Source organism: Antennarius striatus, chromosome 11 (assembly GCF_040054535.1).
Source record: "Antennarius striatus isolate MH-2024 chromosome 11, ASM4005453v1, whole genome shotgun sequence".
Lineage (NCBI taxonomy): Eukaryota > Metazoa > Chordata > Actinopteri > Lophiiformes > Antennariidae > Antennarius > Antennarius striatus.
This window is the reverse complement of record NC_090786.1, coordinates 15,848,564-15,872,354: the sequence shown is the minus strand read 5'-3', so window position 1 is coordinate 15,872,354 and position 23,791 is coordinate 15,848,564. Positions and strand designations below refer to the sequence as shown.

The window sequence follows — 23,791 nt, the reverse complement described above, 5'->3', positions numbered from 1 at the left end:
TACTGGTTTTATACACTGTTGTTTTAAACAATTTGTAATCCATTGAATATTTCAGTATTTTTCATTACCTCGGTTTTAAAACCCATGTATACAAATAACCTATCCTGTAAACACAGATATTTGTTGTTTGGTTATGTTTCCTTAGATTTCTAAATTAATCTTAACCATTTTCAAAAATGTTATTTTCATGTAATTTTTAAGGGATTTTCCAGTTTTCAATTCTAATTGTGTCCATGTTTCAATCTTCAATCGAGAGAAGCAAGGGAACTTTGTATGTGCCAACTAATATTTTATTCTGACTCTGCATGAAACTGCACTTTTTTTTGTAGAAAAGGTCAAATAAAGGTCAGCCTCTCTGAAGCATGTGACCCACAACCATGAGGATCTTTCAGTCCTAGATTTGCTGTGACGTCTGCATTCTGTTTTGTAACTATTGTAACAAGATGTTTTCTTTAACCTTCCTTCCACAACACAATAAACATGTGAAATACGATTCAGGACAACAGGCAGAACACGATGATAACGAGGACGAAGGAAACAGCGGGTGTTCTGGAAATAAAATTTAATTCATTAGTCTGAAAATGTATAGCAAGTCATAGAGTGTCCTATAGTACAGTCTGAGTTATCATAGTACAATTTACAGTTTGTGATTTTACATTTCTGTCAGTGGCGTGACATAAAGCATATAGAAAAGCAGAATTAAACAAACAAACAAGGTCCAGGGGCCGGTTTATCTTAATGTGGTGCGAGTGCACAGTTAAAGGGTCATTTTCCACTTTGACACAGGAAGAGGTCCAGACAGCAGCACAACACAGAAACCTAAATATCAACCAACATGTCAGCATCAATACATTGATGTGATATAATTTATTGCACAAGCAAATTTATAAACATTCCAAAAATAAAAAAAGGATAATTTTAACTTAATCCAATATTTATAAATTAATGTTAATGTCAGGGTCAAACTAGATTCAAGGAAGATTTGTGTTTCTGGCATAATTAAATCCCTCAAGCCTTTAGATATACTGAACTCACTCCTGCATCACATGCACACATATGCCTGGCATGTGCTTTAACATACTAGCAAACACCCACACCCACACATTAACGCAAGAAATGTAGAGAGTGGACTCTCAAATATCCATGGCAGTTTTCCCCTTCAGCAGCAGATTCTCATCCCGAAGTACACGAATGATTTAGACGTTCACCGCGAACCAAGGCTGTGGAGGGACACACACACACACGCAACATCAGTTCAGTTAGTCACACAGTTGTCAGATAGGAGCTGTAGCCACGTGTTTATACACACTTGGAAAAAATTATTGGCAAACCTCGGTTAGTGGAAGAAAAACCCACAATGGCCACAGAAATCATTTTAATCTCGTAACAATACTAAATAAAAATTTGATGAAAATGAAACACTGAAAACCAGACATTGCTTTTGAACAGAATTTAAAAAATAAACTCATGAAAAACCAATGTGAAACATGACAGTCTCAGTTATGTTCTAGGGCTGCTTTGCTGCATCTGTCACTGGGTGTCTTGAATCTCTGCACGGTCAATGGTCACAGACTATCAAGGTATTCCAGAGAGGGATGTGCTGCATAGTGTCAGAAAGCTTGGTCTCAGTTGCAGATCATGGGTCGTCCAAAATGATAATGACCCAAACCACAGCTAAAAACCCAGTAACGGGTGAGAGCAAAAGATTGGACTGTTCTGAAGTGGCTTTTTCTGAGTCCTGATCTAAATCCTATTGGACATCTGGAGCAGTTTGTTCATGAGGAGTTGACCAAAATACCTGCTGACAGGCACAGAAGTCTCACTGGTCATTACAGCAAACATTTGATTCCAATGGACGCCTCACAAGGTTGTGCAACATGATATTAAGGGTACCATTGTTTTGTCTGTTTTTCAGTAGTGTGTTTTTTAAAAACAATTCTGTTCAAACACAATTTAAAAGCAATGTCTGATTTTCATTGGTTAATTTTCAGTAAATCTGTATTTTTTATTACATTTTTCATTTATTTCAGAAGCAATCATGTTTTTCTTTAAGAGGAGAACCAAAACTTTTTTAAAAAAACAAAACAAAACACACATGTCCACATGTGTAAATGCGAGAAGATTGAAAAGACGGATGCTTACGATTGCTTTTGAGTCTTCGTTATCCATAACCTGTTGTGCTTGGTCTGGTGGAAACTTGAGCATGGAGGTAATCACCTTGGCCATCGTCTGCAAACGAGGCAATAAATAAAAAACAATTATTGCAACATTCAAAAAAGAAGCACTATTTTTAGACACCCCCCCAAACCTCAGACGCTAACACCCTCATCAGTGACACCACAATCTGACACAATTAAAATCAAACAAGGAAAATAAATAAATAAAAGAAATCAACTCCAGACGTATCTGCCAGGTTGGGTACGTTTCCCCATAAACATGAGCATTAATCAGAAACAGGGCGCCGTGTAGGAGCAGCTCAACTCACACTAAACCAGCCCAGCATGTCTTTAAATGGCAAAACTGCGTCATGCGAGATGTATGTAGTAGCAGGCAGCCTGGGGGACATCCTACATATGAGGAGGTCTGCCACGCTGCCATGAACACTAAATGATGGCTGAGGAGCTGGGAGCGTCCTGCTCACTTCAGGACCGCTGTAAAATGGGAGCATTGACTGTAAACGTGACCCAGGAAGACTGACCACGACATGACTTTTATTCGACCTTCCAGTGGATGGAGGTCAGTGGGTGCGCTCAGGCTGGGAGCAGCGCTTTTTGTTTCACTGCTGAGTGCTACAATATCTGCCTGCAGCCATCGGCCTCTGATACGGGCAGGATGTTGTCTTGACACAGAGCTGTCGGCTGTGGTTAGATTTAAATGCTAATGACACCGTGTTATAAAACAAACACACCTTTGTGATTGTTGAGTGTTCACTGTAACTGCTCTGCTCTGTTTGTCAGCATCACCCTGACTTCATCCTTTAACTATTATCAAGAGGGATGCGTTCAATGTCGGACATCTAATTGGAACTAACAAAACTAGACACTGAACTGCATGAACATTCATGTAATGTTTCTGTGCAAAACAATAGAGAAAAGCATGCCTACTTTTGTTTCCCTTCCCATCATGTACTCAAACAACACCTTCCTCAGGTATTCCGTCTCAGTGGCTTCTGACAGCGCACCGGTGCTGTTGAAGACAGGATCTGTGAAAGCAAACACAAAATAAGTCAATGGAGCATTAGAGCACCGGTCGGGCTCAGGGCAGAGCATCTCTGAACATCACTTATTCACATAATACAGTAATCCCTCGCGTATTTGTGCTTCAAGATGCCCGGCGTCACTGCATCGTGAAGCCGGGCATCTTGACACCGTACGCGCGTGCTATTGGATGTTAGCATCCGGAAGTGCGCTGTGTTCCTAGAGGAACACGCAGTGCTTTAAACAATCTATAAGAGTGTGGGAAAAGGTAATATAGATAGAAGGTGGTTTAATATCAGTATGGGGAGGGTTCATAAATGTTTAAATTACCTTAAATAATAAAATAGTTTGTCGCTCTATCACAGAATTTAGTTTTTTGCGGGTGGTCCTGGATCGCATTAACCGTGAGTAACGAGGGATTACTGTAATTCAAGAAGGAAACAATCAGACAAATAATAATTTTCTTTGCTCAGATCGTATCACTGTGTTATGCGTGAACGCTTTACACTGACTTATGTGTTAACTATGCTGTACTACCATCTAAACCAGTTGTTAGGTGGTAAGAGCATTGTCTTCTCATCAGAAGGTCAAACCGTCTACAGTCTTTACTTGACTCAAAAGAAACGGTCCTCTTCCTGTTTGATACACAACCACTCTACGCACTGTGATCCCTACACATGAAGCAGCATCTATAAATGCAGGAAAGAATGACGAGGCGCAGCTTGAGCACTTTAATACTGCAACTCAATCCAAGAACGACTGTTTTAATCCTCCGCCCAAAGCTATAACGCCATTATCCCCCTACAAACTTTGAATGGGAAAACGTGCAGCAGCACGGCCGGGGCTGGTAGCACTTAAACTACTGCTTCTGCTATTAAAAAATTCCCACCACATTTTTAATAGGGAAATATACCCGCTTCCTCTCTCTTTATCTGGAGTATTCAGACAACAAGAAATCTAAATGAATGCACTAAGAGTTAAATTAGATTACAGGAAAATGCACCTCTAGTGTTAAATCACAGATTAACCACGCAGCCTTCCTCCTGCAGGTGAGCCGACCGGCCCACCAATCAGACAGCTACAGGTATGAAACCTGGTTCTGGATCACTACACCTGAAAGCAGAGACACTGAGCAGGTACAGGAAGAGCAGAAGACACCTTCACTCATGCGAGTAGCGGACATCGTGAGTGGAAGATTTAAAATGTAAAATCTATGCTTCAAGGTCCCGTTGAGGAAATCTTAACACCACAATCTGCAAAACCCATTACAGCCCATGACGGCTCTTTTCACCGCTCACATCCTGAGGTTAGAATTTACTCGCTCTCCCCCTTCCCTTCCGTAGACTCTCTCACACACATCGTGTTCAGTTCACAGAGAGCTGGAGAACACTGCGCCGACTAACAGTAAGTACTGAGAGGCTTTCCGTAACCATGACCGCAATGGCTGTTCGTCTAACCTGAGCCTTTGTTCTACCCTTAACCAAATCCTAATTATTACTGCAGCTCTGATCAGTTTTATGAGCCAGTGTCCTCATGCAAAGACATTACCAAACACTGCTCTGCCTCTGCATCTGTGTGACTATAAAAATCGAAATGTTAATACGATCTATAATCCTATGATCTGTTTGTTTTATACGTTTGTATAGTCTATGATGCAGTTTCCATTTGTGTTGTTTAAATTCATGGTATCTCTTCTGTGCTGATCACAAAGGAGCCTGAGTGGAGCAGCAGCAGGAATGAGTAATTCATGGTGTTAACTTTACCTTTGTACGTGGTCCCAAGATGAGTTACAACGGCGGTTCGGTGCAAACACTTAATCTTGTCCTCAAGCAAGTGAATCTACCGCAGAGAGACACAAGCATACACACATTAATAATCAATAATCCATCTGAACCTGGTGGGTTAATTCTATGCATTAGACTAATTGCTTTATGAGACATAAGCACAGGATTTTATTGATCATCCTCAGGGGATGTTTGGAAGAATCATGATGTGTGTGAGAAAAACAGTGGGAGGCACTGCTGATTGTTTACAGGGTTAAACCAAATGTAAGCAGATGTGTGGTTTAATTAAGTCGTTGCAGTAGGAGCATTGAAGCTTCTCTAGCTGGAGGCCAGAGAATCATGGGAATACGCTGCATGGGATATGAAGTTCACTTGTCCAAAGCTAAAGAAGGAACACACACACACACACACACACACACTCACTTTCTCAACAAAGCCCTGCTCCTTCAGTCTCATCTCACTCAGCAAAGTGGTCTTCTCCGCTAGCTGAGCCTGTTTCAGAGCAGAACAGAAAGTTAATAATGTAAAGAACCTGAAGGTGGACGGTGGAGAAACCATTAGTGCACAGTGCATAAAAATCAATGATCTATATTGCCTCTATCAAAACAGTGGAATGGAATCCTAAATAAAGTGAAATCAATAAACATACCTGAAGCAACTCTGTGTTGATCTGTCCCAAATAAAAAGAAGAGAGAAATATCATTTGTAAGGCTGGAATTAATACTTGGGTATTAATAAAACAAATATTTAATCAGTTATTAGTAATTAAACTCAGATTTACTTTCGATAATGTATAATATAATACATCTGATGATATCAAAGTCAACAACGAACTGATCCCAAACAGACATTTCAATTTTGTGTCCCTGAAGCCTGATATAATTTTATCAGTCTGTGTCATAGAACTCCATTATTGTGTGTCTAATGGTTTACAGACGTCACTGAGCCACATCGGCTGCTCTGTGCGACTTGTTCCTTCACTTCAACTGGCAGGCGATCCCACAAACGTGTGTATTAATCCACAGTTGAGAATAGTTCCCAGCAAACAGTCCTGTTGGAATCAGGCTGTGTGGAGGCTGGAGTGGCCAGCTTTCAAGAGGGAAGGTTTACCACCTCTAAGGAGAGACACACTGACCCTTGTCGAAGTGAAGAACGGTTTGTGAGGCCTACAATAAGGAAAAGCCTCAGTGAGCATAAACCCATATAATTTACCCATAAAATGATTACCTCACCAGGGAAAAATGCTGCAGCGGCGTAGTGCGAGCATGTGTGCATCTGGACACAGTGTGAAGTTAGATGAATCAGAACAGGGTCTCACAGCACATCAACACCTGGGTCAGACATCTCCCGGGAACACCCTTGACCCATCTGGGCCCTTTCCAGCATGTATGCTCCACATTGTGGTTACATACCTACATACTAAGGCCTATATTCACCTCTTATGATAATAATTGAGAACAGGAATTGAGACTAGCTGCTTCGTCACACTCTCTCACAATCCAGAGGAGAACATTCCTGGTTGACTCAAATGAGCGTCAGAGGATCTGATGCGTTCTGGAGTTCGGCCACAACACTGGGCTGAGAGGCTGATCAGAGCAGAATGTGTCAGGAAATGGTTCCTGAGCTTTGGAAAGGATTCCTTCAATTGCATCGCGAGGCAGAACAGAAAATTAACTTCTGTCTGTCAACGTCTGTGTGAACCTTCAGTCAATAAAGAATGGACACAGCACAGGGTCTGTCTTCTGGGTCATTCAGAGTCGGTAACGCTTCCATCAGACCCTGTTCTCTTCCCAGAGGAGGAGATAGTGGAGGTGAAAAGAACAGATTTAAAGCAGCCATTGTGGAGGGACTTTTAACCACTGTATAAATTAATCTAGAACTTCAGCTGCAGGTATGAATTTTTACATCTGTGTGAAGAGAAAAAACGACCCCCAGACGCTAACCAGCAGCGACACCATAGCAGATGCTCGGTGACCCTGTAAATGCGGGTCAGAGATGTGTGTACCTCTGCACTGCTTGAGTTCTTGTCTTGCAGCTCCTTCAGTTCTTTCTGGACCTGCAACACCGTGTCTCCCATCTCTGCCTCTCGACTCTGAAGAAAAGCAAAACAATGGCTGAGTCATTTCCTATGTTTCATCTCATCTGCAACACTCGAGTGTGCTGCTGAGATCACATGCTTAACTTCCTTTCTTATTCCCAAATCACGATTGGAGACAGAAAAAGATAAGTCGTTCGACCGCTTTCTAGATTCATGTGATTCAGCAGGAACTGTCTGATGGCTGCGTCGGGATTCGCCGTCAATCCCAGTTGGCTTTTTGGCAATACATGAAAACATTGTGGAGCAGACGAGTTAAAGATTTAATTAAGACAAATATATTCTTATATAAATTCATATCAACTCTTATATAAACTCAGTTGCAACAGGAAGGCAATTCTACAATTAAAAGTGTGTGACAAGAGAAGTAATGCCTCTGTTTCACTAAACTACTTGCTTTCCTTCTAGTTTTAAACTATCACAAGGGCTTGTAAGATGTGCTATTAGTACAAGCACCGTATGACTGTTTAAATATGTATTTAAAGTGATTAATAATTTAAGCTGCTAAAGAAGAGGAAAATGGCTGGAAAAAAAACTATTAACCAGGAATAAACGACCAATAAACGATTGAAAAAGCCAACTTCTCCCACTCAAAACAGATTACAGTAGTGCATCTGCAGATGGTTCATCTGCACATAAAGTTTTAGAGACACACACAATATCCTCATTTATATCACCAACAGTTACACAGTTTGATTTTAGGTTTAGAAATGAACACATGTGGAACATGTTTGATGACAGCAATGGGTTGAAAATAAAAATCACTTCATTATTTACTCATTTAAATTGAATCTTATTCCAGGAAGCACTTTAAGCCAGATTTTGACATTACCTGTATGACCTGCTCGTATTTCTGAACGATCCTGTGGAATTCTTCATCCTTCTGGGCAACCAGCTTCCTCAGCTGGCTGACTTCCTCACGGTGGCTACTGATGAGCTCGGCTTCGACGTGCTGGGCTTTCACTACGTCGGGGAGAAAGAAAAGACTGGATTACCACCAAAAAAATGATCTAAATAGAGGAAAGAATGCACCACGTGTGGATGACAGATTACAGTCCCATCATGTTTCCTTTCAGTTTCTATTTGAAAGCAGACTAAAGTAATTTTACTAAAACAACAGAGCCTCTGATCACTCATCCATAAGCTTTACAACACAGCAGTAAAACCTGTCAGTTCTGTGACGACTGGAGAATTCATTTCTTCTGCCTCACCGATGGCGTCCTTCACTGCTGTATCCACATCCATTTCTTTGGACACAATTTGTGTGTTAAACTCCCTCATCAACTGCTTGATGGCAGAATTATGCTTCATCTCCATATCTTCCAACTCCAGTCTATTGGTAAAAGAAAGTTAAAAGAATGTGTGGAATTAATAACGCTTTGGTTGGTTTACACACAACACTCATACATTCTTTCACCTTAACTCTTCAACTTACTTGAGTCTGTTGTCACTTTCCTCCAGCAAGTCTTTTCTCAGATACTCCAGGTCCTGCTCATGCTCTTTCCTCAGTGATCTGATGTCTTTCTGTAGCCTGACAAAGTCCTTGTGTATTTTCTCTTTCTCATTCTTCACCCGACTCAGGTCGTTCTTTAGAGACGCTATAACATCACCATCCACCTCTTCCATTGGAGAGTGATTTTGCATTGGGCTTCTGGTTTGCTGTAAGCTGCTACATTCTACCTTCATCTCAGCTTGTGATGAATTCTGAATCTGATAAATAGTTTCCCGGTGTTGATCGAGCTGAACGTCCTTCTCACATATTGCTTCTTTTAGTTTTTCTACCTCTGCTTGAAGGTTTCCATTCTGCTCCTCCGCTTCTTTCAGTTTTGCCTCAATTTCATGTAACATTGATTCATTTTCTTTGAGCTTCCCCTGCTGAGCTAAACGTCTCTGGAGAGAGGATAGCTTTTCCTCATACACAACTTTTAGTTCCTCTAAAGACTTGTCTTTCTCAAGCCTCTCATTCCTCAAAAGCTGTTCAAATTGTTTCTCTTGCTCTTCCTTAAGCTTCTCAAGAGATTCCTTCAGTTCTTTTCTTTGCTTTTCTAATGTTTCTGTGTGTTGTTTGCTGGATATTTCATGGCTCTTGATTTCCTCCAGATTTGTCTGAAGAGCCTTGATCGTAAGCTCTTTTTCCTCAAGAGCTTCTTCAAGGGATTTTGTTTTCTCCTGTAATGTTTCTCCAAGTTGTTTTCTGGACATCTCCTTGTTTTTGATTTCTTCCAAGCTAGTCTGAAGAGTCATGATGGTTTGCTCTTTTTCCCTGAGAGCTTCTTCGCATAATTTTATTTTCTCTTCCAATGATTCTCTGTGTTGTTTGATGGAACTTTCAAGGTCCTTATTTTCCTCCAAGCTGGTCTGAAGAGTCCTGATCATCTGCTCTTTTTCTTCAAGAGCCTCACTGAGTGTTTTTGTTTTGTCCTCTAATGCTTCTGTGTGTTGTTTGCTGGACGTTTCGTAGGTCTTGACTTCCTCTAAGCTGGTCTGAAGAGTTTTGATTGTCTCGTCTTTCCCCTCAAGCTGTGAAGTTAGCTGTTTCTTAATCTGACTAATTCTCTGTTCAGCTTTCTTCTTCAGTTCGGACATTTTGCGTGCACTCTCTGCCGACAACCTCTCTTCAGAAGCCTTCAAACTCGCATCTTTGTCCTGAATGATATGATCTTTCATCTTTTCAAATTCCTCCCTCTGACTTTTAAACTGCTCTTTCCACTGGTGGCTGTCTTCCTCAAGGGAACACAGCTTTCCTTCCATCTCTTGAACCAAACTAGCATTCTGGGTGCATTTCATCTGGGTCTGATCCAGCTGCTCTACCAACTCTCTCTTCTCATTCTCCCAGACGCTGTGTTTCTGTTTGAGCTCATCTCTGAGATGTTCACACTGTGTTGACTTTGAGGCTAACTGCTCCTGAAGCTCATCAAGTCGACTTATGCACTCCTTGAGCTCAGAGGCAAGTCCACTGATCTTCTGGTCCTTTTCACTCAATACCTGATCCATCTCAGACTTGCTGATAGACTGATTGTCAATAACTGCTGTCAGCCTTTGCAGGGCTTCATTTTTTTCTGACAGTTCTCTCTCAAGTTCTTCAACCTTGGCCTGAAGAGACGACAGTGTGCGATCGTTCTGGGTTGACTCTGTTTCCGCCTTCTTCTCATGCTCTGACAGCTTGTTCCTGAGTACATCCAGTTGCTCTAAAGCGGAGCGTCTCTCCTGCTCTAATCTCTCAGCGGTCTCAGCAGCCTGTCGTCTCTCCTCTGCATACTGCTGGTTCAGATGATTTATGGCTTCCTCCTTCTCTTTCATGCTACTTCCTATCTGATTTTTCAGGTCACTGATCAGGCTTTCTAAATCACTGATAAGAGACTCATTGGCCTTCATTTGCTCTGATATGATTTTGTTTGCTTCACTCAGCTCCTCAATTTTCTGAACTCTCTCATTGACTGATAGAGAGAGGTTTTCCTTCTCCTGCGTTAAGGCTTCGACATGCTCCATTTGAGCATTTACTTGAACAGTCATCTGATCCAATGATATGCATAGATTGTTGATCTTCTCCGTCTGCTGGCGGATATCCTCTTGTAAAGTGCAAATGGTTTCCTCTTTAGTGTTAATAACAGCTTGTAGCTTAGTGACGTTTTCCTCAAATTTACCCTGTATGTCCTCACTTTCCTTACTTCTAGAATCTTGCAGCGCTTTGAGCTGCATCTCCGTTTCCTCCAACTTAACCGACACCATCTCTAAGGTCTCACTGTTCTCTTCCTTCGTTGTGTTAAGCAAGTCTTGGAGGGAGTTTCTCTCATTCAGAGCCTGGTTAAGGTTCTTCTCCACTGATTCCACTTGCTCTTTGAGGAACACTTCAGCCTGGGACAAACTTTCAAGCTTCACCACAGCTTCGTTAAGTTCTTCTTGGAGTTTCTGTACAGTGGTTTCTCGAATTGCCAGGTTTTCCTTTACATGCTGCATTTCACACAACACTAGATTGTTCTCTTCTTTGCCTTTGCTAAGTTGCAGAGACATCTCCTCCAGTTCCTGAGTCTTCTCCTGTAATGTATGTGAGTGCTTTTCTACCAATTCTTCCTCCTGTTGTCCTAACTTCTCTTGCCAATGATGCTCCAGTTTCTGAATGTCCGATCTGCGCATTTCATGTAGCTTCTCCAGTTCTTCCTTGTGGTTGGTTTGTAGGTCTGATATTGCACTGCTGAGGCCTTGGGAACTTTTTTGGGCCATCTCTATAATTTTGTCTTGAACTTGCTTCTCTTTCTGCTGAAGTTCTTTCTCCTTCTTTTCAAGCTCATTCTTCATGGTTTCTTCATTCTGTTGAATCTTTTTCTTAAAGCTCTCATGCATATCTTTGGCCTTTTGTTTAATTTTTTCCATTTTTGTTTCCTGTGATTTTATCTTAGCTTCTAGTTCAGTTATAGAGTCTTTTTTCTTTTTCTCAAGGGCTTCTTTTTCTTCATCATGCTGTTTCTTGAGACATGTTTGTTCTTCCTGCTTAGTGTTCAGTTCTGCAGTGAACAATTTCTCCTGCTCCATCAGCTTCTGTCTGCTCTGATTTAATTCACGCTGTAGTTCTTGAAGCAATTTCTCTTTTTCCTGACAATCATTCTTTGCCACTGTCAACTGAAGCTTCAAATCTTTCAAGGATTTCTTCGACTGATCAAGGTTCTCTGAGCTCTTACTTAACTGTGCATTAGATTTCTTCAAGCTCTCATTTTCTAGCTGAGCTTGTGATAAACGCTGCAGCAACTGCTCGAATTCCATCACTTTTGAGCTTAATACTTGCGATTCCTCTTGTAATGCTTTTTCTCTTATGATACGTTCTTCAATCTCCTTCTGCTTGTCCCCGACAACAATCGTCAATGTGTTCAGTTCCTCCTTGAAAGTTTTCTGTATATTTTCAAGACACTGCTCAAGGTCCTGTTTGACGTTTTCAATGTCTACATTGTGCTTCGCCTCCTGCATTTGAAACTTCTCCTTGTATTCCTCTTGAGCTAACCTGTAAGCATCTTCAGCCGCCACCAACTTCTCCTCCAGGAGCTCTTTAGTCTTCAAAGCCTCAGAGAGCTCCACAGAAACCTTTTCTAGCTCTTCCTGTGTCGCCTTTAGGCTCTCTGCAGTCTTTTGACTCATGTCTTCAATAAGTCTGTCAAAATACAGCTCTTTTTCTTTCAGAATATTATCCATATCAAGTCGAAGTTGTTCCTTGAGCTCTGTAAGAGCAGCATTATGCCTCTGGGTTACAGCCTCCTTGTAAAACTTCAGCTGCTCCTCGTACTTCTCTTCTAATGCAGCATTTTCCGCTTCACTGTTTGTCTTCAGTTCATCCATCTGACTGGAAAGCTCCTGGGACATACTTGATTCCTGGGACATCTTCTCGAGGGAGCTCTCCAGCTCCAGTATTCTCTGTAAGTTAATGCAGGTATGTTGTTAGATTATTGAACAAAAGTCTTGACTGAATACAAAACAATTTCACAATCCTCTGAAACAACTGCAAAAATGAAAATGTGATTTCTAACTCTCCAGCATAATAGCTATTATCACAAACTTGACAGAGCTTCAAGAACTAGTGTGCTACTCCTGAATGAAACACAGCCAGACCAGATGTAAAAAGAGAACAGCAATGCAATAACTGTGATAAACATTCATTCATCGTAAGATGTCTTTCAAAATACAAATTTTAAATTGAGCAGTTAAACCAGATTTACTATCCTTTGCAGTAAACTATTCTAAAAATGTGCAGGAATGAAAATGTCACGAGGTACCTCTTCTTTTATTATGATACATCTGTATTTAAGGGGTGTCATTTTAACATGTCAACCTCACCCTCTATTTTTATGTGAATACTATCTGATAAAGTACTATTCGACAAAGATTTGAAACCCAAAGCAATCACTTCATCTGAATAAACATATTCAAGTACCCAGACTTTTTAAAATACAAAATGTTTGTTCACATACACAGATTCCACTGCTACTGGTCGGAGACCAATTGTTCTGTTGAAGCAAGAATATAACTTCTGAAAGCAAGTAAACTGACATGAAGATGGAGTTCAATTGTTCATAAAAATATAAAAATCAAAGAAACCATCTATGAGATGTACACCTATTGAGCCCTACAATGAATATGTGACATTTTAGTAAACAAAGTGGCTTTGGAGAGACGTGTATAGTCCATACCCGTTCATGTACACACATGAAGAAAGCCATGTGTCACTTTTGGCCGGGAGTGTAGAGAACAGTTACATGAAAATTTTATATACAGTATATTCCACACTATAAGGGACAACTTAAAGCCTTTAATTTTGTCAAAAACCTATAGTGGGCCTTATAATCCAATGTGCCTTATATATGAAAAAGGTTTTAGAATAGGCCATTCGTTGAAGGTGTGCCTTATAGTCCAGCGCGCTTTATAGTGCAGAAAATACGGTATGTATATGTGTGTGTGTGTGTGTGTGTGTGTGTGTGTGTGTGTGTGTGTGTGTTTGTGCACGCAAACTATACATACTATACATATACTGTGTATGAAAATGTTATTTCTATTTTTTTGTAACATACGTACGTACACACACTTACCGTTCTTGCCACCTCCAGCTCCAGCTGGGCCTCTTTAACCTTGTTATCAGCTGCTGCCTTCAGAGCTGACTTCTGTAACTCTGCGTCCTCCAGAGCCAGAGACGCCTGCTGTTCCTGCTCTTTGCCTATTTGAGCAAACTCCGCTTTGCACTCCTCCTACATACGAAACAAGCACGAGCAATGCAGCAACCAAAAAACAAAATGTGATGATTTTACATCTAATTTAGTTGCTTGTGTGATAAAATTAATTGAACGGAAACCTTTGGAACGTACCACAGCTTTGTTGATTCTGGCACTGATTTCCTCGTCTTTGGCAGCCAAAGCTTCACTGTGGAGTTTTTCCAGATTGGCCACCGTTTCCTCTGATGACTTCTAATAACATTGACAATTATCAAAAAGCTGATTTAATACAGAGTTCTCAAATATACTTTATAATGTTATTTAGAATATGACGCATAAGTAAGATCCAGAAAAACTGAATATAAGATTAATAACTGAAAATGCCATTTATATTATTTTACGATTTCTTTTGATTTGAACATTGCTGGAAATATTTGAGATAATGTTGCAACACAACTTTATGTGATGTTCAAAGAATCTAAACCAGCTGACTCACAGGGGCAGACTTAAAATAAATGCACGAGGATTCACCTTCATTATTGTGACAACCTCCTGTTTGACTCGTGTGAGTTCCTGCTGCAGAATCTTCCTCTCTTCTTCAGAAGTTCTCACAATTTCATTGACTTGGTCCTCCAGCTGAGCCTGTAGCTGTTTTTTGGCCTCCTCTGCCCTCTGAGCTACACCCAATGCCCGTTCAAGTTCTTCAAATGCTATTAAGAAAAAAAAAAATCCACATTCACAAATGCTTTGAGATTTTTGATACTGAAATTCAAAATATAATTCCACTCACCTGATTTCTCTGCTTTTTCTTTCTGTTCTTGTAATTCCTCTTTTTGGGCAGTAACCTGTTGGAGCCTGGAGCGTAGCTGTGCAACTTCGTCTTCTTTCATTTCAAGAGTCTCGTGCATCTGACGCTTCGTCTCAGCGATGACCATTCCCTGAAAAATAAAAATAATCCGATGTTCTAAGCAGAAACACTGACATTAAACTATTAGTACACCTGAACTCAAGCAGGTCTACTTGAGATGTTTAAATTTCTTTTGGGATTCCACACATAGCTGCCAAGACAAAGAAAATTATTTCCAAACGTCCTTTCCTATCTGAAACAGCTGGACGTGCCGGCCCTCGCTCACCTTGTCCTGCTCCAGCTGTTCTATGAGGTTCTTTGCATCACGCAGCTGAGTGATCAACTTGGTCTTTTCTGTAGTGTGCAGTTCCTGTAAACATGAAGATTGACAGGTCACACATCGCCAGCTGTATACAACTATATACTCCACTCTACACACAAGCTATTTCTGATGACATCTAAATTATGTTTTAGTTGGGTAAAGGCAAAATCAGATTTTTGCTGCACCACCCACGATGCCGCACCCACAAGACAAATGACCTGACAGCATGCACAAGCCCAGCCACGCCAACAAGCTGACCCAAATTACACACCAGCTTCACAGCAGCGGTATCTTGTAGTCCCTAGGCCACCGCTGTGTAACCAGTGGTTTCTAAACAGGAAATGCTGGACTGCTTGTCTACATTTTAAAGCTCTGTCAATGGCTGTTAGAAAGTGCAGGTGTTTATGAGGTCTTTAGGTTAACGGTACAACGACAGAAAAGAAGCACTTTAAGGCGCATATTTAAAAAACTAAGACAGCCTGCTATACTCTGTCCACCACATTGAAAATAGAGTTCAAATCTAAAAGTCCTTGCAATAAATTAAACAAAGAAACCACATGGTCTTCTTAATGGTATATCTGCCCGATGGATGAGCAGTGGATGAGCCCAGTCCATCTTAAGAGTTGCTTACGAGCTAAATGTCAGTAAAGTAACGGTTTTACTGGAAATTCCTGTTTCAAACCAGTTATGAGAACAAGCAACATAAAAATAATGACAAAAAAATTTTTTGTTTTAAATTAATCAACTAACAGTTATAACAGTGTTTCAGAAACTGTTATCCGATCCTGCAAAACATCAGTGCAGTTTCTGACAAGATTAATAAAAAAAAAAAAAACCAGCAACAACATCCTGCTGAAGCTAAAATGTTCTGCAAACAACAGGTCACACTGACATGAACCGTTGTCCTGGAGCTAGGCCACGAAATTCAGATGTTTGAACAAATGAAGCACAGCAAACCACTCTGTCACTGAGATAATGAACAACAATATCCGTGGACCATAAAACAGCACAACATCAATGTAGCAGAACACACTATTCAATTATTTTCTACATCTCCGTTTAATCCTACTTCAATCAGCTTCCTTTGTTATTTCACACTATGGCCACATAAAGTTCAAGGGAGTGCTTGTCCTCATGTAACAGTAAGACCTGTGTTGACACTTCAGTATTAAACTCTTTAGCCACCTTCATCTTCTCCAGCTCCTGTAGCCTCTCCTGCAGCTGCTCTTGCAGAGTTTCATTCTCAGTGCTCAGCTGTGCGCTCCGCTCCTTGTGTGTTCGCGTCACTTCTTTGCATTTCTGCAGGAGGTTCTCCTGCCTCGTAACTCTCTTCTGCAGAGCCTCCATAAGTTTGGTTGGATCAGCGTTGCCCTCTCCTGCCAAGAAAATAAATTGCAGTTGTTAAAAAATGCACACACACGAAAAAAGATTCCCAAATGAGTCTGTTTCACTGTTAAAATGTGCACAGTGTGGCTACCCGGAGTGGCTTCAGATTCCACATCTTCAACCTTCAAAGGACTTTGTGTAGAAGATTCTGAAGCATCATCGGATTGAGGGACGCTACCCTCAGAAGGCAGAGGACCATCAGAAAAACCCTTCACTCGTTTCTTCAACAGAGCAACCTGGTAGAAAGAGCAAACATCACATCTCAGCAGACAATAAGTCGACTTGTGGACGGCATGAGACGTCGTTGTAAAGCTGCAATGGACGTTTAAGCATGAATTTATAGAGACAGTGAGTTTTGTTGGGGTACACAGCCACTGGTGTTGGATTTTGTTTCAATAATTTGTATGACATGAGAAATTCACCTTCGCATACTTCAATTTAAATGTCCTGCTTTCATCATGTATGACATCATTATAGGGTGAACTTTGGTTTTCCATAAATTTTATCCAAAAGCCAAATATCCCTAACTTTTTTGTGAGAAGTGTAATAAACATATTACTCAGATTTAATATTCAGGATTTTTATTTGTATTTGAAATATTGAAAGAGTATGAATGACAGGATGAATGGATTATATCACAGCAAACAATATTAAGTCATGTCTCCACTTGAAAACAAAATGACTGTCTGTACAGTCTATGAAGTCATGTCTACAGTCATAGTTGCAACCAAGGAAAAAATATTTATTTGTAACTATATAAATAGTTAAAGGATAAAGATAAAAGAATAGTAAGTCTAAGTGTTTTTATTTCTCACACAAAGTTTGTTGATGCATGAACCCTCACCTGTGTTTGGAGCACAGTGATCATCTGGTCTTTCTCTTCCAACGCAGCATCAAACTCATCCTGTAGGTGTTTCTTTGCCTGCTGGTCCATCTGAAGCTCCTAGAGATCATCCAGTGTGTTGATTCGTACAACTTCAATTAAAAACGAAGGCCAAATACTGACTATGAGAGACACAATTAAAAACACAGCCATACCTCTCTCAGCTCTCCTATCCTACGGAGAGCTTTATCTTGACTCTGACTGAGGATGGCCTAGAAGGGACCGAAACAGAAACAAACACTGGATCAGTTCAAAACACCACACTATTGACACACATCCAATCTTGGGAAGAAACATAACATAAATGACCTGTGATTTTTCCTTATCTCGTTGCACTGTGCGGAATGCAATAACAAGCTGAACGGTGGGGGCGAGAAAAAGGAGGAACAATCAGAGAGTGAAATCATTCATGGAAAAATAACCAATAATAATTACACACTTTTTTAACTACACCCTGTTAATGTGACTCCCACCTCTGAGTATTTCCCTCTGTACTTCCCCAGGCTCCTCTCCACCCTAAGGAGTCGGTGCAGCAACTGCTCTTTTGAAAGGGATTCCACACTTCCTGGTGGCTCCTCAGCTTCACTCTCAATATCTGAGGAAGGATCGTAGGAGGGGACGCCTGGGGAATCATTGTCTCCTATGGGTGTCAGGGAGTCACGTGAGGAGCTTCGGACCAGGTTTTCTTTAGAGGGTGAACGAAACAGATTTTCTGCCCGACTGGCACCACCACGGATCAGAGACTCCATAGAGGGAACTTTAAACTGCAGTTTCTGTGCAAATGACGGTCCTTCTTCTCTCTGTTAGGAAGATCAAAGATATTACATTTTAAACCTTCAAAGACTGAGCAACACATTGTAATTTAAAGATGAAGATCACCGATGAGGAGGAGGAGAAGGTAAACATACATGAGAGGAACCGTTTTCATCCCCATTGATGCTACTTCTGGGAGTTCCTGCCGCTTTAGGGGTACTCTGCAGATTAAAGGACATCGTGAGATGATGGACAACCCTGACCGTGAACGTGTCCTGGGCCAGTTAGTCATCCACACCCAGCGTGGCTCTCCCTGATTACTCTGGAGGGAGCAATATTAGTATTGCTGGGAGCAATGCAGGGGCAATGGGTACCCTCATGCAACTAAGAAAAAAACGAGGGTTTAAATACATACAATGCGTACAAACAAAAGAAGGCATCTCTACTGTACATGGAACACAAAGGGTCAAAGGTAAATTCTGAACAACAGCCATGAGGTAAGAACAAGCAGACGGTTAAAGTTGAGGAGGAGAGCTGTTATTTCAATTAAAGATGCTTGTGCAGCTGTATTAGAGAAACACAACATAACTGCAGTAGGTGAACATTGAGCAGCTTAGTTAGTTTAGTTAATTTGTTAAAAACAAGACCAGTGTAAGAAATGTTCTCCTCCCAAGTCCAACTCCGAGTCGTTCCTTCCGAGATTACTGAGCAACATGTTGAGCATTTCTGTCCCGTTTCGTGTGCAAATGTTCACACGGGTGTCTTGTCCAGGACTTCTTTAGGGAGTGTTTCATGTTGGGAAAAGGTCTGCATATCTAAATATTAAACTTTTATTATTTTCCTGAGGCATGTCAAGGCTTTAAAATGACTAAATATTTTTTCATAATAGTCCTTAAATCATACATAATAGACATACAGTATTTAATACAACTACATTTGGTTCATTACTCATTTTCATTACTTCACTTCATACCATTTTGAAGGTGAACTATTGATGAAATTCTTAATGAAACTGATTCACTATAACATGTCGAAACACTACTTCCACACACACCAGCTCAATCAAACACAACACAACCCAAAGAACGATTCCTGATTCTTCTGTGGTTGCAGCAAAAACCTCACCGGCAAAGTTTGCAAATTGAAAATGAAAAATGAACAAAATTAATGAGATGAATTTTTGGAATTATCATAAATGTACTGACTGATTTTTTGTGATGATGTGCTAACATTCTAATAGGATGTAGATAGCATGACAGAGACATTGTGATGTATTTAAAGAGTTTGGGGTTCAAAAGAAACGATGATGACATTTTTTTTATCTGTAGCTACAACACAGTCAAATATTCCAGAACAATGCGCAACAACTTGCTGCTTTCCACAGTCTATTACTTGACAATATATTGACAGAACAGAAAGTTTTAAATTGGAATGTAAACATGAAATTCAATTACATGTAATAATGAATTATGAGGCAAGAGAGTTCATAACTTCAACACGGTTTTTTTTTTTGCCTTCCAACTTCACAAGTAGACCATTAGTAGACCAGAGTACTGACTCTGGACCCTATGACGAAAATCAGGAAATACATTACTGGAGTTGGAGCTGACCAGATTCCCTCTAAGGACAAGCAGCTTGTAATCAAAATGGGAAAATCTATTTTTATCAAATACATAACATTATAATCTGCATTTGAGCTGCATTGTAAATGTGGATCAAAATGAAAGCACACATCTGTTCATATCACGAATTAAGTACACTTATACTGTATACTGGGACTGGTTATCTAAAAGTTCCAAGAAATTTTATATTTTCAATTCTGAAAGAAAAAAAGGGTGTCTTTGAAAATGGCAACATTAACTCTCCAGATAAACAAAAACGTAGGGAGAAGGGTCAAAGGTCACCAGGCAACATAAGCAGATGTAGTGGGTCTACAGCAAGCAACTAACTTACCTAAAGACGGGGTGAGAACAATACATTTTCTGACAGGGGACTGAAAGGTAGGGCAGTTAACTACCAATAAACGCAAAGCACACAAGCTTCTATCCTACAAACGTAAACCATAAGTCCCATTAGATGCAGGGTTAGCCTAAATATGGAGATGCCTTCTTGTTGCTATTCCAAAGAAACAGGAGACAGAGCAGGGAACAAGCTGTCCCTGCTTGGGCCACAGTCCTCTATCACTTCCCCAAAAGTCGCAGCGACGGGAGGGAGGAACAGGACAAGAGGCGGAGGAGGAGGAGAAAGAGACAGGAAGTGAGGACAAACTCACCACACTGGCTACCTGGGTCGATTTGGGTCGTTTTGAATGGTCCAGAGCAAAGATAGTATACTCAGAGAGAAAAGCGGGCTCTGCTATCATCCCGGCCAGCATCTGACCCCGTCAGTGCAGAAACGGGACGAAAGGTAGGGAAAGGAGAGGAACAAGAGAGCAATGAGAAAAACAACACTGTGAGTGTGAAGTAGCGTTGGAGGGGGCGTCTAGCCAGACTGTGTAGAAGAGGCTGGTCGAGAGAGACTGAGATGGACAGAGAGAGAGAGAGAAAGAGGGGGGGGGGCTACATGGGATAGAAAGTATAAATAAGAAAACGGAGAGTGAAACACAATCAACATTAATGTTATGAATCAGTTTGGCATCTGTGAAAGACATTCAATTATGTCAAAAATAGTTTAAATCAAATTCCACAGTAATTACAATAAATGACTCTTTCAGAGATGACAAAGTGTTACAGATCTGTGAGATGGGAAAAAAAAAAAAGATGCTGCAATGACATGAAGGTTCAAAGCTGAGGGCGCGACAGTAACACACCTGTACCTCCGAAGAAAAGAAATCTATTCCAGTTTGGCTTCTGTGGTGAAATGTTGACAAACACGTGCATAATAACGTGAATAAATGAATAACCACACTACTTTTTTAATCTGATCTTTAAATTGCTACAACCTCATAAATATTATTATATAAGCTCTTAGACAGGTTAACAATGTGTGGGTCATTGTTCTAACAATCTAACAACACATTCAATGATGGACAAACTAATGAATCAAAGATATAAATTCGTTCAGATCCAACACGGAGAAAGAAGCTCGCCGAAAGGAGGATGCATGAATTATTCACACACTCTCTAAGAGCTGGTCAGCTCTCCACATCTAGAATGTCTGGCTAGTGTGTCTTTAGGGAAAGCTGTTCCAGTAAAACAAAGTCAACCTGGATTCTCATATCTAAGCAACTGAACAGAGGGAACGGACTGGGATGTAATGAGTCCATCACTTAACACAATGTTATTCTGGTTCAATGGTTTTAATGATATTACACAACCCGTGGTGAATGATTTGCCACTGCAATTAATGCCAAGGCCATATAGGAAAATGTGTCTTTTATCATCAAGCTTAAACAGGCAGTGAACATTAGTCCAACTTCAATAAACAGCGAAAAATTTTAAAAGTTTTAAAAAGCATAAACTACCATTTGGTCACTGACTTACTTTGTCATGTGCAGCAGTCAAAAAGGTTTGTTATTGGGGGAGCATCAAGCATAACCAAACATACATATGACAGGCTTGCGAGGGCTGACAGAAGCACAACTATGTTGGGAATTAGACTAAAACCAGAGAGAACATGACGTCTCTATTTGCTGCAATTTGAGCTCAAATACACGAAATATATCATCACAGGCTGACATGGTGCTCACCTCTCTGTCGCTGGGGGAGGGGGTGCCATCCTGTTGAAAGGAGATGGTCTGGCTGTTACGACGCTCCCCACTGCCCATCTGTAAAAACACAATTGAAACTGTATGACAACACAAACCACAGACAATCATCGATACGCTATTCTGTCTTCACTGACAGAATTTTAGAGTTGGAAGTACTTGAAGACTCACAATCCAACTTATTTGGTAAGTGTACCCACAGTTTTACATTAAATTTGAACTCATTCCGTTACATATGCTGGGTTTGATGCAAAACAAAAGGTGTGAGGTAGTGCAGGTGTCGTAGGTGGAAGTAGACACCAATCAGCAACCTTTTGATTAATAAAGTGTCTACCCATCTATCTTTTCCAGCACTAAGGACGACAAATGATGAAGACTTCACCGATGAAGACTTTAGATTCTGAATCCACAAACAAGTCCTATTTGTGGAAAAATAACACAAACATTACTCCAGCTCCCTTCCATCTCTGACTACATTTATGATAAATTAACTGTGTTGGTGCTTTGTTAGCAAAATACATTTCAATCTCTTATTAGGGAGAAATGTTTTGCACAAAGTAATTTTCAGTTTCTTTAACATATAGCTACACACACACACACACACACACAACACTAAGCTAATGGCAGGAAGATGACTTAATGTGGGTCACACACTAACACCACAAAAAAGCTTTCACCAGAACATCCTGGGTAGAAGGAAAGGAAAGGAGGTCAGCAAGAAGCAAATGAGACTAAAGTGAACAAGGGAGAGAAGGGAGGAATAAAAAGTGAATCAGGATGAATGGATGGTCCCACATAATCTATGTTAAGTTATTTGGCAATTGAAACGATGTCAGTGAGATAACTTGACCACTTAGCTCTCACACACACACACACACACACACACACACACACACACACACACACACACACACACACCTCAAAGCTAGTTATGAATGTGTGTGTATTGATTGACCAAATTCCAACTGCAATTAAGTTTGAAATCATCTTAAAAAACAAAAACAAAAGCACCAGAAAATTATTAAAATTAAACAGACCAAACTACTGGTGACTGTCGACCTCCTTGAACACCGTGAACTAACACACCCACTCCGTCAGGTTCACGGATCTCTTCTGTTCACCACGTTGTCATTCCGTGTCTCAGTCAATGTGTTTATTTTAGCTGGGAAAACAGGATTTTCCACTCTTTGCGCTTCCGTGAACGCACCTTAATGATAGCTTAGTCACACAACATGGTGTCAAAGTGTGGAAAAAGGCAAATGAAACAAGTCGCAAAACATGTCAACCTATTATGACAAGCAGTGAGTCAATAACACATTAGTAAACAATCACCCATGAGGACCCTATAGTCAAATTCTGCGGAACTACAGCTGTATTCTGGGGACACGTTAGCATTAGAGCCATGTAAACAGACGTTAGCTTAGCCGCCGGGCTAGCAGCGGAGCGGCACCGACCTGGGCCCGCTGCGCTGGCTGCGCATTCCTCTGCGGTGACTGCTCCTCGTTTATCCTCTGCTTCAGCCTCTTGAACATCTCGTCACGTAGATGAAGCTAACAGCTGACGAGAAGGTGGCTGGAATACTTCGGCTGGTGTATCAGTAGTTGTTAGCCTGACATTCGATCCTCGAAGCGACACTTCCGTGTTGCCTTCCGGTCTCCAGCAGGTGTCCGGCGGTCTGCGCATGTGCGGCCAACGTGGAGGAAACCCGAGCCGTCTGGGTCCGGGCGGAAGCAGCAGCAGCAGCGCTGCCCTTCGGAGAGGAGAAGCACTCCAATAATAATAATGTCAGAGTTCTGAGAATGAAGTCCAAAACCTGAGTAAAATAAAATCAAATTCTGATTTTAAATTCTGAATCAATAATTTTGGTTTTGAGTTGCTTTTATCTTATCATTGGAATAAAAATACTGCCATCATAACAACAGGACGTTGGGAAAATGTGAGGCAGAGGAATTCCCGGTAGGGAACTCCTGGGGGTGAAGTTACTGACATGGAAATAAAGTCATGGCAAAGTATGAGAGTGTGGAAGTAGAGTGGGAACTAGGTTGAGGACCAGAGGGAATCGGTGCATCATGAGACGTCTAGAGCAGCATAAATATGGACGCCTGAGTTTTCTGATATTATGTACATGA

General features: G+C 40.8%; 1 protein-coding gene across 6 annotated transcripts; it reads right to left on the bottom strand.

Moving 5' to 3' along the window:
* Positions 1–547: 547 nt before the first annotated feature.
* golga4 (golgin A4) lies at positions 548–23,315 on the bottom strand. Of its 6 annotated transcripts, none has more exons than XM_068326946.1 (25): positions 23,117–23,315; positions 21,645–21,722; positions 20,229–20,330; positions 18,112–18,177; positions 17,677–18,003; positions 17,513–17,560; positions 17,359–17,415; positions 17,165–17,263; positions 16,412–16,556; positions 16,120–16,310; positions 14,899–14,982; positions 14,556–14,703; positions 14,297–14,475; positions 13,919–14,017; positions 13,646–13,801; positions 8,512–12,476; positions 8,243–8,409; positions 7,909–8,039; positions 6,987–7,073; positions 5,631–5,651; positions 5,405–5,473; positions 4,961–5,036; positions 3,105–3,202; positions 2,143–2,229; positions 548–1,220 (listed from the first exon to the last, which is right to left on the bottom strand). In XM_068326946.1, exons 1-25 carry the CDS (start codon positions 23,192–23,194, stop codon positions 1,197–1,199), a joined length of 6,582 nt encoding a protein of 2,193 aa, XP_068183047.1. In that variant the 5' UTR covers positions 23,195–23,315; the 3' UTR covers positions 548–1,196. The 6 variants fall into 6 exon arrangements, with proteins under 6 accessions (XP_068183047.1, XP_068183048.1, XP_068183051.1 ...); XM_068326947.1 differs by having other exon boundaries at positions 8,288–8,409; XM_068326950.1 differs by lacking the exon at positions 20,229–20,330 and adding an exon at positions 20,766–20,805 and having other exon boundaries at positions 23,117–23,275.
* Positions 23,316–23,791: the final 476 nt, after the last annotated feature.

Bases quoted from the DNA above. Each gene is read 5' to 3' on its own strand.
- golga4 (XM_068326946.1), bottom strand. From the start codon at position 23,194: ATGTTCAAGAGGCTGAAGCAGAGGATAAACGAGGAGCAGTCACCGCAG. The intron at 14,476-14,555 runs GTGAGTGGAATT...TTTTCTTAATAG, and splicing joins AGAAAAAGCAGAGAAATCAG to CATTTGAAGAACTTGAACGG. The intron at 8,410-8,511 runs GTAAGTTGAAGA...TTTTACCAATAG, and splicing joins GAAAGTGACAACAGACTCAA to ACTGGAGTTGGAAGATATGG.